The sequence below is a fragment of the Colias philodice genome, chromosome 30 (genome assembly GCF_061535455.1).
Source record: "Colias philodice isolate Cphi_HAF_F1 chromosome 30, ilColPhil1 Martin Lab GWU primary, whole genome shotgun sequence".
NCBI classification, from domain to species: Eukaryota; Metazoa; Arthropoda; class Insecta; order Lepidoptera; family Pieridae; genus Colias; species Colias philodice.
The window spans coordinates 234,818-253,748 of NC_143115.1; the positions used below are offsets into that span (position 1 = coordinate 234,818).

Sequence of the window (18,931 nt, forward strand, 5' to 3'; positions counted from 1 at the left end):
GCCTAGTTCCTATACTCCCGCGGGATTTCCGGATAAAATCTATCCTATGTGTTAAGGGCGCGTATAAAGTCAAATCACCAATCAACTTTTAGTTGATACGTGTAATATTCAAGACCAAATATAAAAAATAAAATATATGTAAAACTTGATGATATTTTCGATTATATTGTCAGATCAAAAACATAAAATATTGAAATTGACTCGATAGAAAAAATTCACGAAGTTACCTCTAAATTTCACACTTTTACGTTTTTTACTGGACATGGTAATACTTATTATGATTTTTTTTTCATAAACAATTATATTAAAACATTTGCATGATATTTGTCAGAGCATTTTGTGTAATTACTTTTAGTTTTGGTTTAATCACGATAAAACACTTTTGGCGCTTACTATATTTTTAATTACGCAAGAAATCATCTTCCATCGCACGTTCCGGGAGCTAAAAACATAATTCTATTTCATACATCAGACGCTATCGCTCCGTTGAGACGAGTAGACCACGCTAAAATTGCTGCGCCGTGTCTTATAATTACGCCGAATATTGATTTGTTGAAAATGGTAAACAACAGTACGAAAGTCAAAACTGTACTTACATTGAATAGGTATTTTTTTATAATATACATATGTATATGTATATATATAATATATTCATAATCTGTATTACATAGTAATATGTAGTACATATCTATACATAAATATAGTTTTTAGAATTTTTGTATGTCTGTCTGTATGTATGTCTGGGCTCTAATTTTGGTGCAGATATAGCTTGAGACCTGAGAAAGGTCATAGGATGAGTTTTATCCCGTAAATAAAAAAAACTGTCTGTGTTTGTCTGTTTGTTTGTACACGCTAATCTCCGGAACTACTGGACGGATTTGAATGAAAGTTATTTTGTTGTGTAGGTACTATTATATTATCCGGGAAATATAAAATAATAATTTATTTTGAAAACTGAAACACCTGATGCAGAACCGCAACAGACCACCTAAACTATAGATTCATTTGAGAAAGTTTATCCAGGCGAGTTTGGATATTATTATTTGTGTAAATTCTGTAAAGTCTGTGTTTGTCTGTTTGTTTGTACACGCCAATCTCCGGAACTATTGGACGGCTTTGAATGAAAGTTATTTTGTTGTGTAGGTATTATCTGGGCAATATAAATATGCAAATTCGAAGATCTAGAATGTATGATGAGGGACCCTGAGATCACACTCTAACATTTATAGGAGTGACGTCAACAAAAATTGTTGCGTCTGATGGAAATTTTCTGTTGATTAAAAAAAATCAAAGATCTGGAACATCTGATATAGACCCATAAGAGCCCAGCTACACATTTATAGGAATGAAGTCTTAAAAAAAATGTTCAGTCTAATGGGTATTTTAATTAAAAAATTCGAAGGTCTGGAACATACCCTAGGAGCTCAAACAAACTATACCATTATATATAAATTACACCTACTCTAAATAAATTCTCCTAGTTGTTCACGTCTAAAGTTCACGCGAACGAAGTCGCGGGCATCAGCTAGTGTTGAATCACATGTTTTTAGTCGTCTCTCGATAAAATAATACAACAAATTACGAAGAAATTCCGAAGAAATTTGTTAATATGAACAAAATAATAACTAGTTTTCAAATAATATTTTATTTTTTTATTAATCAAGGATAATATTTATTTTTATTTTCAGAATAATTGCAGAGTCGAAAAATATTGTACAATCTAACGAATTTGATAAAAACAAAGTTCTGGAGGAATGTGTATCGTCGACTGTGTATGTTTATTTAAAAATACTATCTATACTCGCTATTTTGACTTTGAATAATTTATATTTGTTTAATTGACCCTGTTTGAAAGTAATTTACTAATTTCACAGAACAATTTTAAATTTGGAAAATGTGGACCCTCACTCTCTACCTGTGTCTACTGACTATTGCCACGCAGAAAAAAATACTCCAGAAAGGTACCTGCTAAAGTTACCAGCTCTCGATAAAATAATACGTAAATTTCGAAGAACTTTATAATATTTTATAAAGGATAATTTTTATTTTTATTTTTAGAATAATTGCTGAGTCGAAAAATGTCGTACAATCTAATAGTCCATTGAATAAAAAGTTCTAGAGTGCGTGAGTTAGTAACGTAAGATGTTTCTTCGGAAACATGTCAAGAGTCCCTAGGTAATAAACATACTAAAACCCCGGGCCACTAGGAGGAGCCCCGGAGTGGGGGGAGGGGGAAAATGGGTCCATTTTTTCATTTTTCGCTTAAATCTCAAAAACGGTACATGTTAGAGAAAAACTTTCAAGAAAAAGTTGAAAGGCCATAAAATTATCTACAAGTTGTACCTGAATCATTTTTTCCTATATCCTACCGTTTCTGAGTTATACGCAGTAAAACATGATTTTGGCTCAAACAATTTCCACATCAATCGATCAAAAAATATTTCTTTCTTCCAAAAAACTCAAAAGTGCAACTTGTGACCGGTACTGATAGATTGCTCTTAATTAGGTCTATAATTGGTAAAATAAACACATTCCTCCATGGAAGCCTTTAGGAGGAATCGATTGTCAAAATATTATATTATGGTAGTTTGAGTTACTGAACTTGATCTTTTTATTTTTTTCTTCCAAAAAACTCATAAGTGCAACTTGTGACCGGTACAGATAGATTGCTCATAATTGGGTCTATCATTGATAAAAATACCAGACACGGAGGCGTTTACGGGGAATTGAATTTTATTAGGGTAGTTACGATACTTGAACTTTTTATTTTTTTTCTCCAAAAAAACTCAAAAGTGCAACTTGTGACCGATACTGATAGATTGCTCTTAATTAGGTCTATAATTGGTAAAATAAACACATTCCTCCATGGAAGCCTTTAGGAGGAATCGATTGTCAAAATACTATATTAGGGTAGTTTGAGTTACTGAACTTGATCTTTTTATTTTTTTCTTCCAAAAAACTCAAAAGTGCAACTTGTGACCGGTACAGATAGATTGCTCATAATTAGGTCTATCATTGCTAAAAATACTAGATTCCACCATGGAGGCGTTTACGGGGAATTGAATTTTATTAGGGTAGATACGATACTTGAACTTTTTATTTTTTTTCTTCCAAAAAAACTCAAAAGTGCAACTTGTGACCGGTACCGATAGATTGCTCATAATTAGGTCTATCATTGATAAAAAAACCAGATTCCACCATGGAGGCCTTTAGGAGGTATTGAATTTTATTAGGGTAGTTACGATACATGAACTTTTTAACTAACTACCCTAATAAAATTCAATTCCCCGTAAACGCCTCCATGGTGGAATCTGGTATTTTTATCAATGATAGACCTAATTATGAGCAATCTATCTGTACCGGTCAAAAGTTGCACTTTTGAGCTTTTTGGAAGAAAAAAAATAAAAAGTTCATGTATCGTAACTACCCTGATAAAATTCAATTCCCCGTAAACGCCTCCGTGGTGGAATCTGGTATTTTTAGCAATGATAGACCTAATTATGAGCAATCTATCTGTACCGGTCACAAGTTGCACTTTTGAGTTTTTTGGAAGAAAAAAATAAAAAGATCAAGTTCAGTAACTCAAACTGCCCTAATATAATATTTTGACAATCGATTCCTCCTAAAGGCTTCCATGGAGGAATGTGTTTATTTTACCAATTATAGAACTAATTAAGAGCAATCTATCAGTACTGGTCACAAGTTGCACATTTGAGTTTTTTGGAAGAAAGAAATATTTTTTGATCGATTGATGTTGAAATTGTTTGAGCCAAAATCATGTTTTACTGCGTATAACTCAGAAACGGTAGGATATAGGAAAAAATGATTCAGGTACAACTTGTAGATAATTTTATGGCCTTTCAATTTTTCTTTGAAAGTTTTTCTCCAAAATGTACCGTTTTTGAGATTTAAGCGAAAAATGAAAAAATGGACCCATTTCCCCCCTCCCCCCACTCCGGGGCTCCTCCTAGTGGCCCGGGGTTTTAGTATGTTTATTACCTAGGGACTCTTGACATGTTTCCGAAGAAACATCTTACGTTACTAACTCAAGCACTCTAGACCCCCCTTGGAGGGACTCATTCAATGGACTATAACCAAATTAATCAAAATAAAGTTCTGGAGGAATGTGTGTCGTCGACTGCGTATGTTTATTTAAAAATAGTATCTATACTCGCTATTTCGACAGACTTTTTTTACGGATTCGTGCTCTATACTGTTTCCCTAATATTGTTTTTTTTTATATATTACATACAGACAGTTTTTTTACTGTTTTATAATATGTATAGATTATCATTAATAATTATAAACAAATAATAATAAAAAGACATATTACATAATTTGTGATGATTTCAACTTCACTGTTTTATACAATTATTTTAGACAACATACCTACTAACTACCGAAAATACGCGTTGAACGAGCGAAGAATATTGTGTATAATTTAGCGTGCGATGAACTTTACGTACGTTGGATGAGCCGGGTGTATGAGGGTATTGTGAGGGCGCGCGGCATGGCGCGTAATGGGCGAGGCTTAATCGTAGAATTATCTGGCTTTATACGCCCTCTTAATCCAAGTTACTCTCTATATGTGTGCTAAATTTCATGTCAGTAATATATTAGTAGGGATTAATTAGTTAATATATTATTTTTATGAATTATAGAGTTTTGATGTACTTGTGGCACAGACTAATAATAATAATATACTACGTATACAACTTGTGGTAAATACTTTTATTCGTTATTATCAACAGGTGGCGCTAGTAATGTTATATCTACTGTCGCCATATTTTTTTATAATTCACAAAGTTATGTTTTCTTATAAGATTCATGTTTGTATGCGTGCGTATGCATATAATACGTAGTTATGTGTTTTTAAAGAATAAATTTATTGGCAAGGAAATTTCATTCCTAACAATTTAGTCATTTAAATTGTGTAAATATTTGATGATTTTAATAAAGATATTATATTGTAAATACATACCCTGGAGTGATGTTTTTGATGATATTTTCATCCATATTCTCCACAAGGTCAATCAACTTATCGCCATCTAGCGGACTGTCGTAGAACCTTTCTTCAATCTCTTTTTGTGTGCAATTACTGTAATTAAATATTGATGTTATAATATAGCCTACGGCTTTTCTCGATAAATTGATTATTTAATTTTTTTTTAATTCGTGAGCTTTTTCTGCTAATTCGTGAGACCGTATTATGGGCAAAATAGACTTACGCCATCTATGAAGTTAGTTAATACATCTTATTCCCCATAAAACATCATTTCAATGTTTACAATATTGTATCCCCATTCCCCATTATAATTTTTTATTAATTTTCTTAAACAATTTTCTTTCTCTCTCTTTCTTAAACAATTTGATAAAATACCGACAACATTTTCGTTAATAACAGAGTATAAATACATACCTATAAGCAGTAGATATATGCACATAAGCTCGTAACTTGGAACACGATCTGGCGAGCGCCAGCATCTCCCGGGAGCCTCGAACATTGATAGACACAGCTGTTTTGAGAGCCTCGTCGAAGCGGACAGTAGCCGCACCGTGGAATATGAATTCCACCTGGAAGTTTAATAGAAAAATATACTGTCTTACCACAAAAAACTGTAGACAGGGTTTAACTTTAAGAGACACCTTTTAAAGAGACAGATCCCTGGCTTAAAGTTTGACTGTGTTTAAATTATTTTGTGGTGAAACCAATAACCTGAGTATAAAAAGGTTATTTTGTATGCCAAAATGTGTAAGAGCAAACAAAAGAGCCGTTTTTCCATACAAACGTAGTCCCCTGTTTCCGTCCTGGATTGTGCCACTAGAGCAATATATTATTATTTACTATTAATCTATGGTAACTTTAGCCATGTTCCTACGTTTTCCTTTTTGTCATATCTTAATTATTATAAAAGATATGAATCTTTCAAAACGTAAGAAATAGGACAGATTTTCCGTTAGGTTCCGTCTTCCATAAAACTAATTATTGAATATACTATAAAAAAAGCAAAACGTAGGAACATAGTCTATACTTTTCTCTACCTACTAAATTATGAAAAAAGTAATTAAATCGGTCCAGTATTTGAGGAGGAAACAGGGAACTACGGAACGTCGAATTTGCGTTATTTTCCTAGGTATTTTCGTTTCTTCTTCTTTCACTCGTTTTGTTGGCTCTTAATGCTTGTCCTGGCTTCTAATGGTTTGAACTTTTCTTGCTATTACTTTTGGATTCTTAAGGGCTTGGTCTAGTAGTGCAAACAAATGCATCCTGTCATCCTATATGTAAATAATACAAATGTACTAAGGGAAAGTTGCTCCACTTAATTTTTAAAAATTAAATCATTCGTATAATTTAATATTCGTAATAAGTACCAAAAATGACAATTTGAAACAATTTTCGTGAAAATTACACCGGGTGATTTTTTTTTATCAGTACACAAAATTTGCGAATACTTTCTATTGATATCTTCAACTTCATGTTTATATAACTGATCATCTTTTACAAAGAAATTTGGACGAAATATAAAAAAAATAAGCTTTCCATACAAAATGCATAACTCTATACATTTTTTTCGACCTAAGTTTCTTAGTGAAAGTTGTTCAGTTTAACTAATAAAACGGATAAACAAATTTTGTATTTAATAAAAAAAATGTAATGTTTGTGTTAAAAAATTATAAAATAGAAAAATACGCAAATGAAAACAAAAGATATTTATTTCTGACTAGCTTCCGCCCGCGACTCCGTCCGCGCGGATGTCAGTCTTCGCGTCTTCTACAGATTTATTATATTATGTATAATATATAGATTTATATTGATAAACCTAATAAATCTTTTGCTAGCATTCTGATGCTTTATCGGTTGCACTGGATTTATCTCTTTTTTTTCAATCGCTTGAATGATATAGGATGGGTCCTTGATGGGCATCGAATGCTGAAGTCTCGAATCAATCAATTCTGACAGTAGGCAATTTATGTAAAATCCAATAATGGTCCATCATTTTATTTTTTTAACGAATGATTCACTCTAGTCCAAACAGCAAATAAGCAGACTTCTGCTTCTGCAACGTTTAGTTGTCCCTGAATTTGGAAAAAATAGTCATGATTCTTATCTATGACAAAAGTGTTATTTTTTGCATTGTATTTCAAATATTAAATTTTTTTAACCGCATCTTCCGCATTCATGTCTTTTGCCGGAATTAGACATTTAACTTCTACTAGTCCACTTTTTCCCTTTTTGATATGGGAGTGTATAAAGTAAATTTTTTAGATATTTCTCGTTATACTCTTAAAAAGTTATTATTGTCATTTTGCTCATTAGGTAAAGTAATTTCGATATCAGTTTTAAGTTTTTTGATTCCTGCAATAATAACGTCATAATCGCCTGCATATACTTATCGATTACACCCTCTATACAATCCACCATCCACATTCATAATGTTTTCCTGTCCTCCTCTCCTTTACGCTGTTCACCGATACATTTTAAATGAGTAAATCTGCTACCACTGAAGGATGTTTCATTGTGATCAGCAAATTTTCACCACTGTTGTCGATTATTTGTTTTTCATTTTTAATCAGCAATTGGGAATCATCAGTTTTGTTTTTTGCAGATTGGTGATATACCCTAACAATACGTCGAAAAGGGAAAGCATCAACGAATTATCGTTTTCGTCCTCTTTTTTTATTCTTCGCGTCTCTGTTACTTCTGTTTGTTTAGTTCTCAACCCCACTGAATTTTGATGATGTGATGATAATCCATTCGTTTTAATATTGGAGTTTTTTGATAGTTTTGTAGTTAGACTAAACTAGAAATGGTGGACTAAATTTGTCAGCGCGTCTGTAAGATCAGAATATAAAACCAACATCCTGTATTTAAATTACAAAATTAATAATCAAACAACATGCCGCTACGTTGAAAATGACTAGAAGAAAAAATTAAAACACCTCGGATCAATTTTGGAGTAAACAAATCATTTTCCCCGTATGGGGATTTCCCCGGATGAACTTGGGAAGTTCAAGTTCTCAATACAAGTTTATATTATATTTCGTATTTCTCAAACGAAAAATAAACATTTTTGGAACTTCAAAAAAATTATATTATAAGAAAATTTATCAGCTTACTTTAGTTTTAAAGAAATATACATCCCTTTACTGACACCCCGTAAAATAAAGAAATTGTTGCCAATCACCTTTGGTTTCATTAACTTTATGTTCGAAGATAATTTTTTTTCTAGTAGTTACACGCGTATTTTTTTCGTTTATTTTCCATATCGAAATCAAATGTTTAAAAATACGAATATTTGCACAAAACTAAGATAAAAATAATCAATTAACAAAAATATTAAATTTAATGAAGTAGAGCAACTTTCACTTCGGTATGAAGGAAAATCGAGCGTAGAGCACACGTCAGAACGCTCCGGCCCAAGGAGCGCGACTAAAGAAATTCGCTAGGATTTTTCCTTATTATTTTAAATATTTTTTTAATATTTAAAGAATTATCAAAATTCAAAAAACATTTTTTTTAAAGGATTAATACTCATTGGTCTTCAACCAACTCGAATAAATTAATGGAAAAAATAACTTTTAGCAGTATTTATCAATCGATTTTGTAAGGCAAAAAATGGGAAATTTAATGAATTTATAACGCTCTAATTAAGAAAATCATAAGTTTTTCGGCAATTGTATTCAGCAGTTTTTAATAACGACTATATAAGGATAATAATGCGCTGATCAGATTATGTAAATTGTAATCGGTTGCAACGTAGTGAGTGCACAAACTTAGCTCGAAATGATTTTGGGGGAAAGAGACTTATCTTGAAGGCCTGATTAAGGTAACATAAAGTAACTTTATAAATGTGAAAAAATTCACGCGCATTGCGTATATAACACTAATTGATAAACAAGAAAAAAAAATTCAGTTTATCATTTCATTAGCCGGGAAAAAATTGTCAAATAACTTGTTGAAAACGCAATTTTGCTAGACTGCAGCCTTAATATTAAATTATATATTTGGATGCTTGAAAAGCGCCCCAAAAGTCTAATTGAACAGGAAAATGTAGAGTTATTTTAATTATATTTTTATAGCTTTCCAAAATACTTTATAAATGAGAAATAAAGAGTAGAAAAAATTCAATAACGAGGATTCAAACCCGCGTCTATTTGCCAAACCGGGACAACATGTTTTCAATCCCTACTAATATTATAAATGAGAAAGTAACTCTGTCTGTCTGTCTGTTAGGCTTTCCCGCTTAAACCTCTCAACCGATTTTGATGTTTGGCACAGACAATCTTTAGACCCTGAGAAAGAACATAGGCTACCTTTTATCAAAACACCACGCGGGCGAAGCCGCGGGCGGAATCTAGTCAGTTTATAAGTTAAAAAGCTAGTATACCTCGTCAGTGATCATCTGTCTGTCCTGTTCACTGATGCCCAGGTTTGTCTGGCTGATTTCACCTTCCACAACTTGGATTTTGTCGATAAAGTCTGGTTGGATTTTGCGCAGTTTGTCGTAGAGCTGAAAAAGTTTAAATTTATTTATTTTTAATACATTATTGTACAAAACAATGTAATGAAGTCTAGTACAATCTAATAAGGTACAAATATTTTGCACAATAGGCTGCCTTATTGCTACATAGCAATCTCTGCCAGGCAACCTGGTAGGAAAGAAAATGTAAGAAGGTTTAATACCTACGTATTAAAAAAATAATTCATCAAAATATAATATTATGTATTATGTAGTGTAATAGTGGGCATAAAATGATTGAAAAGAAATAAATGAAAATAATAAATACATATTATTGTTAAGTATTATGTTTAATTAACTCAATACTAGATGGCGCTGATCAAATTTTTATTGAAGATCTATAAATGCAACGTTTTAAACATAAAATGTTATGTTTATTATGTACCTATACATAATATAATAATTTTTTACATATTTTTCAGCTTAGTAGTAAGTACATAACATATATTTTAAAATTTTAATCTGCTATAATTATTTATTTTCATCGGTAATTCATACAATTTATTACGAAAAATTAAATTAACTCACCACATCATCAAATTGTTCCTGCAATCGTTTTATAGGATCTTTGTTCTTTTTCGGTCTAGCTAAAAGATACAGCTTCTTGATGCCTGGACAAGACCTGAAAACAAATTAAATAAATATAAGTATATGAAAAAACAAGCGAAATTTCAAATTTGTTTTTTTTTTCATTTATCAGTGAGAAAAAGTTACATTGAAATCGGTTCAGTCGTTTGGAAATTACTTAGGTACTCATTAAGGCTTCATCTGGTTTTTAAATATACAGAGTGTCCCACCGTCGGTATTCTAAGCTCAATGGAGGTTATAGTTTTGCATATGCTGAGTACTTAAAATATACTTATAAAATTCCAGATGCATTTTTTTTTCAAATAGATGAATTCTTAAAACTCTGTGTGTAAAGCCCTAACAAGCAACCCGCCCAACTTTGCCGCCCGCACGTGAGCTATCGTTTAAGATTATGTTTTCATAGACAAAATGCTCACATTAGCGAAGTGTTTTATGCCGGCTGTGCGAAGCTAGAGAAGAAAACATGAATTTTAAGAAAAAATTTAGCAAAAAATTTTTGACGTAATTTTGTTGTTTATTTTTTACGTGATCAGTGTATGCAAAACTACAAGTCACTTCGCGCTTAGTATACCAACCAATAGTGGGACACCCTGTATATTCTGGCTTGACCTGGGATGGTAAATATACAATATAGATACTGGTTAAAATAATAATTTATTCGTTCAACGTTTTAAAGGTAAATAAGTAAAAAAAATCAAATCCTTTATTACAATTTTAATAGAAAAAATCTATACGTCGTGGGAAATGAACTCAAAATAAAAAATACAATTTTAATACAGATAATAATCTGTATTTTTTACATTTAAACGAAATAAAGACTGACTGCGAAACTGTAATAAAAAATTTTGAAGTATTTGTCTTTGATAATATCTTTTTAAATAAATACTTATAATAAGAGGTTAAGATGTGACATTTATTTCATAAGTAGTGTAACATTTAGATTAAGATCTGAGTCGTTAATCTATACTAATATTATAAAGCTGAAGATTTTGTTTGTTTGAACGCCCTAATCTTAGGAACTACTGGTCCGATTTGAAAAATTATTTCGGTGTTAGATAGCCCATTTACCTATCGAGGAAAGTTAGAGGCTATATATCATCACCCTAAGACCAACAGAAGCGGAGCAATGCGGGTGAAACCGCGCGCCACAGCTAGTTCATTATAATTCGATAAAAGTATCTGTGTACTTATGTATAATTATCTATACAAATATGTTGGTAAGTGCAAAATTCGAGAACGGCTGAACCGATTTCGTAATTTCTATACTAATATTATAAAGAGGAAAGGTTTGTATGTATGTATGTATGTATGTATGTATGTATGTGGGTCATTGTCAAATTTTGCGCAGGTAAACTTGTCCCTCAAAACTTTTTTACTTCTATACCATTAAAAAGTTAACTGTCACTAAAAACTTACAGCAAATACAAACTTAATCGCATTACTAAAAATATATTAATAAAATAAAGGCCTATTTTTCATTTTTTATTTTATTTTTTAAAGTAACATTGTGGTTTTTTCTGGTAACAGAAGGGTTTTCCATACAAATTTGACCTGTCCCAAGTAGCACTTCGTTACAGAAAATATAAAATAACTACAATTTCCAATATACCAACCCACATCAATTAAAATATTACTATAAACAGAATATTGTAAATATTTCTAAGAGTAGATTTTGAAACCGATCAGTGCTAAAATTTATTTTATAAAAAAAAATTTTACTTTGTCCCACGTAGTGTTTGGAATCGTGTGCTCTACTATGTTACTAAATAAATCATTACTCAAAATAGAGGTGGCGCTGTTTTCGACTTTCTATTAGCTTGAGCGAGGTTTCTGCAGCCATTGTGGTCGTTCGTTAGGTCGGGGGGAGGGGTACATTGAATTTCAGTCGTCCGCGTGGTGTTGAACGTGTCGCGTGTTTTTATTCCGCATCAACATTGTTACAGTACTCCAAAATTAATAATGCGCATGGAAATACGATAAATCTTCGCTATTTATCGTATTTCCAGAAACACCCGAATCACCCCGAATCATTGAATCGTAAGTGCCCTAAACAATGCAATTGCATCTTGCACCTTGTTCAAAAGAAATAGGAGTCAATTCAGAGTCATACACAATCGAAAACAATTCAGGCGATAGGTGACGGTAGCCTGTCAGTCAAAAAATTCAAAAATCCGTCAGTCGTCTTTATATATTGGTGGTGACCACACGTATTATCTCTGTATGGAATTATATAGAGCTGCTGTTACATACCCTTCTTAGTTTTGTTTCAAAGTTGAATTTTCCGATAAAATGATTATTTACACAGATAGCAGATAGCAGTGCGGAAAGTGAAAATTAATAAGAGCATAATGAAAGTTCTGATCATTCTACGATATCAGAAATAGAGATAATCCCTGATTCTGTAGATCCTTTGGACTGAGATTTTAATGATTAGATTTCTACAATTTAAATGTAAACCAGTGTTTGAAAATCATTTTTTTTAATATAAACTTTGTCTTATTTTAACCTTCCATACATCCATAATTACGCCAGCTTCAGTAAGATACTTTAATAGTTCTAAGTATAGAATTTTCCGAGTAAATCAATACAACAAATACAGTAGCACCTCGTTAAGTCGAACCTCGATAAGTCAAAAACCTCCAAATCTCGAAAAAATGTTTTGTTCCCTTCCCTTCAAACCCGAAAACCTCCGTTACTTGAAATCTTGGCCCTCTGTTAGTCGAATATCTGTTAGTTGTATATATAATATTCGCAATCATGTGGCTTATCCTCGCTATTAACTTACATTGAATTATCGAAACAAATTTCGTTACTTATCTCTTTTACCATAAAATCACAATAAAACTCATTATTCTAATAAACTACGCACGAAGAAAATACATTTAACCACTCTATACATATCGTCTTCGGAGGCTCGGGGAATATGACAGTTGCCGAACAGTGACGAATTTTTCTATGCGCATTATCAGTTTGGGAGTACTGTACCTACCTATTAACGTAAGTAAAACCGTTTTTTTTCTATTATTTTACGTTCAATTTGTTGTTTAAGGGATAATTATGCTCAATTTGAAATAAAAAAATAACTAAATGCATTATTCTATGATTTATGTCTTTTAGAATGTAAAATTTACAACTCTGTTATCATCATTCTGTTACTTAGCTCATGGTAACAGAGTTGAGTAAGCATGTATTCTTTAACTTTTGTTTGAAATTTTATATTTGTAATATTTTTTTTCTTAATAATCGGTTCCCTAAAGTAATTTTGAGTTGTTATAACTTATATGTAAATAAATCATAATATATAATTAAATATAACCTTGAAGATATTGTTACAGGATATTCTGCCGTTATTAACGCCCTTAAAATGCTTTTCACGCTACCTGAGCAGCAAGCAAGTTAAGAGAAACATATCGCAGTTATTTACAGATTATATAAAATTGAAGTAACAATTACAAACAGTTAACAAGAGATACGAGACGTATTAAAACAATGCAACAGAGAAAAACGAAAGAAGTCTCAAAATAAGGACGGCAATCCAGTAAATCCAGTAAATGCTATTAAAAAACGCCATGAAAAAGTTGAGAATCGGAAGGAAAAGTATGCTATTGATAAAATATTTGACAAGAAGGCCGTTAAATTCTCTAGGCAGGAAATACAAATTATACAAGAGTGTCTTGCTGTGGATCAAAGTTTCATATGAAAAAAATCAGCCCACATGTAAGAAAAATGTTTTAAGAACCCAAATCAATATTTTCGAACGTGACGACATATCAAGAGTATGCAATTTATTCACTTATAGTACAAAAAGAACAACTAAGTTACTGTGTTACAACTCTGTTACTTTCGTGTCCCGAAGATTAAAGAACATATTTACGAAATTTAGGAAAAGCTATTCAATATAATACTGCTATATTACAATAGGTTAATTTGTCAGTTAATGAAGCGGTTATATGTTGTAATTAGCTGTTAATTTATAGATATTTCATGGAGTTGTGTAGAATTTAAGGTTTGTTATTATTCATAAAGTAACAGAGTTGACTAAAATTTTAAATGAATTACTGTAAAACTTAAAAAAAGCTTGTGCTTCTAATGGTGATTATCTATACATATAATAAAATCGTAGGAAAGTCAAAACTGTACATTGAATATTTTTTTAAAAGAATACATAATCCATGATCTATAATCGATATAGAAGCCAAAAATATAGTTTTTAGAATTTTTGTCTGTTTGTCTGTTTGTCTGTTTGTCTGTTTGTCTGTTTGTCTGTTTGTCTGTATGTTTGACCGGGCTAATCTCGAAAAGTACTGCATAGATTTACTTCAAATTTTGCATGAATATTCCTAAGAGGTCGGGTGAGGATAGTTTAAACATATTATCATGATATCACCTTCGGGGGAGGAGCTGTGAGCCTTTATTTTTCTTACATATTCCGTGTACTACGACAGCGTACAATCTAAAGACTCATGTTTAAATGTTGGTTTCGAGTAAGCCATGCTATTACCTAGCTTTACAAAATAAAAACTATGTCATTTACGTAATTTGGGCAGAGAAACAGTTAAATGAATCTTAGCAGTATAAAGACAAATTTGAAACAGCGCCATCTATGAAGTGTTAGAAAAATCAAACACACGTTAACTATTGGAAATTAATAATCAAATGACGCATATATAAATGTTGTTTGACAATATCTAGATTGACACTATAAAAATTATGCCATTTAAGTAACTTGGGAAGAGAAACATAGTTTAAAGAATGTAAGTTGTATAATGTTAATTTTGTAACAGCGCCATCTATGAGATTTCGTAAAAATCAAATCAATTTAGATGTTAACACTACTGAATACACAGTTGGAAATTAATAATTTAAATATAATTATGATAATTATTTAACTCTTTAGCCCATATCTTCCCTTCCCTATAAGGTATATTTCGTGTAAATAATAAATATACTACATTTTTTTAAAGTGAGGGTAGATGTTTATTATTTTAAGTAAAACTAGACACCATTATCTACAGTTAATCTAATATTGATTGCGTTCATTAGTTACAATTTTAAAAATCTTCGTATTTTATAAATTTACTAGCTTACCGCCCGCGGGTTCGTCCGTTTTGTCTAAAACCTAATAAATTATATACTAAAACCTTCCTCTTGAATCAGTCTATCTATTAAAAAAACCGCATCAAAATCCGTTGCGAAGTTTTAAAGATTTAAGCATACAAAGGGACATAGGGACAGAGAAAGCGACTTTTTTATACTATGTAGTGATATTTATAAAGCAATTGAATGCCATAAAACCAAAAATATCAAATGCAATCTTCGTGTTTTGTGAATTTTCACCATCATGCGTTCCCACAAAAAGTAAGTTGTTACTTATAGGTATTTATTTTTTATAATGATAGCAGTTCATGTTTTTTGTTGGTAGGTATTATATTACACTTTTAGAATGAAATAATAAAATGATGAATTCTTTTATTATTTTGAGGTGCATTGGGAACAGTAGTTTTTGATAAAATTTTATTTGTAAGTAGCTTTTTTATAGATTTACAGTTAACTTTTGATTTTGTTATTTACAGATTCAATGCTCATAAAATTATATCGCCTTTGGAAGACGATTTCTGCTGATATTTTTACAACACCACTTGAAAATTGATGATTTGATGATAAAGATAGTAGCAGCGAGGATTAAGTGGAAATTAGTAATCATCCGCTTCGTCAATTTTTGACTGAAGTTAATGTCCAACGTCAATCATTGGAAGTATCTCGGGAAATTTTGGAGGATATTTTTCAGGAAGGAGAGGAGGGGCAGCCAACCACATATCAAACGACTACGTTTTAGTACCGAAAAAAATGTTATTCCAAATGAAACGTAAATTTTGCACTCACAACTGTACAAGTAATGTTTTTATTTTGACTTTGCGGATATCTGATTATAATATTTATCGTTATGGCTATCGAGGTACCGACCGTACTGGGATCAGAGTACATGATACAGTTCATCATCCAGGATTGCTAAGAGCATTTTAACACTGAAAAAGATGTTTTCTTTGAATCGTAGTTGCTTCATTTATTTATTTTTAATCATTTTACATAATATGTTTTATATTTCATAAATATAATATCATTTTCATTATTTAAGTAGATAAATAAATTATGTAACGGTTTTATAAGAAAACACAGTATATTTATTAGGCGACGATGATTTCTTCCAGGCAAAAGATATTCATCAGCTCAATAAAATTGAATAGTATGTTGTTAGTTATTCTTTAGATTCACAATTGTAATGAGCATTTCCGCAAGCAAGTTGTATCGTAGTTTAGATATATCATAGTTTTGACATATTAAAGTTCCAACAAAACCCTCAAATTTTTGAGCAGGGTTGAGCAAGATAATTTGAAAAATGTGCCGTGTTAAGTATTATAGAAAAAGTTAGTTCGTTGGTAATTATTATTTCTTCTTCATTTACATGTTGTTAGTAAAAATAAACTTTGACTAACAGTCAAAGTATATTTTAACTAATACTACTTAATATCTATTATACCTACTTATGTTCAGTATTTATCTGTATTATTATTGCTTGGTAATTAATATATTTTCATGTCGTATACCTAATTATAAACATAAGTTTGATGTGTAATTAGCTGGATTTATTTTTACACACTCACAGACTTATATTTTATGTTAAAAGTGTTAATAGTGTAAATCATGATATTTTTTCACAATTAATAATAATCCTTTTTTCTAATGGTGTTGGCATTAAATTAAACCGCGCTGTCGTTTCGTTCACAAAAAGTGATGTTATGAGGAGCATATTCGGTCCTCATATCATAAAAAATCTGTGCGAAAACAATAAACACGTGTGAGGCCCTCACGGCAGATCGGGGCGGTCTGACGCGAAGTGGGGACAGCGTTGTCACTGTATCGCTCTTGCCACGCTGTTCAACAGACTTATTCGATGGTTCAGTTTTGTGTTAAGACCGCTGTGACAACCAACCCGTGAGACAACCAAACCCGGTCTCCCCTACTATCCCGTGAGACCGAAACCTTCACTGAGAGGGTATGACGTCTCACAGCTGATCGCAAACGGCATATTGTACTATCCCGTGAGACCGAAACCCTCACTGAGAGGGAATTACGTCTCACTACTGATCACGACAGTCATATTTTATCTCGAGAATCTGAAACTTTACTCAATATGAAGACCGTTTGACAAATGATAGGGTGCATCATAATATTATTCGATCTCTTGAAGATGAACATGAGCATAAGCAATGACTAGAGTAGGGACGCGAATATTACAATTATATGAGACAAGAACGATTAATGAGTTTGTTTAATGAAAGATTAAGAATTGAAACTATTCGGTCTCTGGAAACGGACGAATAGCGAGAGGCCCGTCTTACTGCAGACAGATTTCGTCATAGTCTTAATGACTTGAGGTAAACAATCTACGAATTCGGTGGTGTGGTCTGACAAATATAAAAGTGGGTTTGCTTATAACCTCACAATTGATTACAGATCATCTTCTGTAAAGGCGTAGTATGTTCTTTTTGTAATGCTTTAAAGTGTAGTAAGGAGTCGGCTTTCATTTGAAGATACACCGGAACCTTTGAAATCACTACTTTTAGAGGAACATACTGTGCAATGTAAACTGTTATTAGACAATATTCGCTCTTATAGTAGCGCGTTTCAAATGATCCTTTGGTGCTCAATAATTATCAGAAGGTCCGTTCATGCTTACTTTTAAGATACAAGGTCAAGTTTACCATTTGATAGGATCGACCCTTTTGCCTGTAGGCCAACCTAAGTTTGTTTAAATATATTTTATATTCGACTACAACGAATAGTGGAATACAAGAAATCAATATTTCTCAAATTTAAAACTGAACTCATTTCACAATTTTAGAACAGGTTAATTCGTATGTATGCAGTTTTAAATCGACATTAGAAGCTTTTCCTCAAAATGGTGATATCGGCACTCAGGAACTCCCTGGACGTGTTATAACGCCCAGGCCACAGTATTACAAATTTTTCCTAAAATAGAGCAACGAATGTATTTTCGCATAGCAACGGAGGGGAACTCGCGGGGGGTCAAGTGACGCGGGCCACTTACCACAAACATGCTTAGTTTGTGGTACCGAGCGCGAAAGAAAGTCATCGTGTTTTTAGTAAAGTTACTATGTTAACTAACGTAATTTAATACTTAAGTACATATTCTATAATGGTGTGCTCAAACTGTTAATCTACATTTAATTTAGATTATTATATTTTGATACTAAGTAATGTAGAATTTAAATCACATTCATTCATGTTTTCTTCAGATTTTAAGATTTTCTTATCAGAGTGTTCAATTTTAATGTAAGTAGTTAAATTTTATAAGAGACAATAATTAAGAACATTCAAAAATAAAGTGTCACGTATTTTTTTTAAACGACGAATGACGAAAAACGACCTAATCGCGGACGAAGTCGCGGGCAACAGCTAGTAAGATATAAGACTGTAATTAATATAAAAGCCAAAATATGTGCGACTGGCTTATATAATTTAATGAAAAAAGGTAAAGAGTAACGATAACAGAGTTGTATTTTTTCACCACCCTGACGCACTAAATCTGAAATAAATCTTAAATTATTAGCTAAACATCGCGGCCAACTTAAAATAACCCTACTTCAGTTGTTTTAACAGGCACAGGCATAAAGAAAAGTTCAATTTTAAAATATTTGCAAAATTTGACAATGACCCATGTATGGTTTTCACGCATAAACTACTGGACCGATTTTGATGAAATTTGGCACAGACAATCTTTAGACCCTGAGAAAGAACAT

General features: G+C 31.8%; 1 protein-coding gene and 1 long non-coding RNA gene across 2 annotated transcripts in view; one reads left to right on the forward strand and one right to left on the reverse strand.

Moving 5' to 3' along the window:
• Nucleotides 1-18,931, forward strand: part of LOC149475314 (uncharacterized) — a 159,184-nt gene that overhangs the window by 75,813 nt on the left and 64,440 nt on the right. The gene's annotated exons all lie outside the window — the stretch shown is intronic.
• LOC149475321 (fatty acyl-CoA reductase wat-like) overlaps nucleotides 1-18,931 on the reverse strand; it is a 69,646-nt gene that overhangs the window by 4,669 nt on the left and 46,046 nt on the right. The window contains exons 3-6 of the mRNA XM_089713404.1: nucleotides 10,050-10,143; nucleotides 9,390-9,512; nucleotides 5,420-5,574; nucleotides 4,982-5,098 (exon numbers count right to left, since the gene is read on the reverse strand). Coding sequence (XP_089569530.1) covers nucleotides 4,982-5,098; nucleotides 5,420-5,574; nucleotides 9,390-9,512; nucleotides 10,050-10,143 — 489 coding nt within the window. The remainder of the gene's footprint in view (nucleotides 1-4,981; nucleotides 5,099-5,419; nucleotides 5,575-9,389; nucleotides 9,513-10,049; nucleotides 10,144-18,931) is intronic.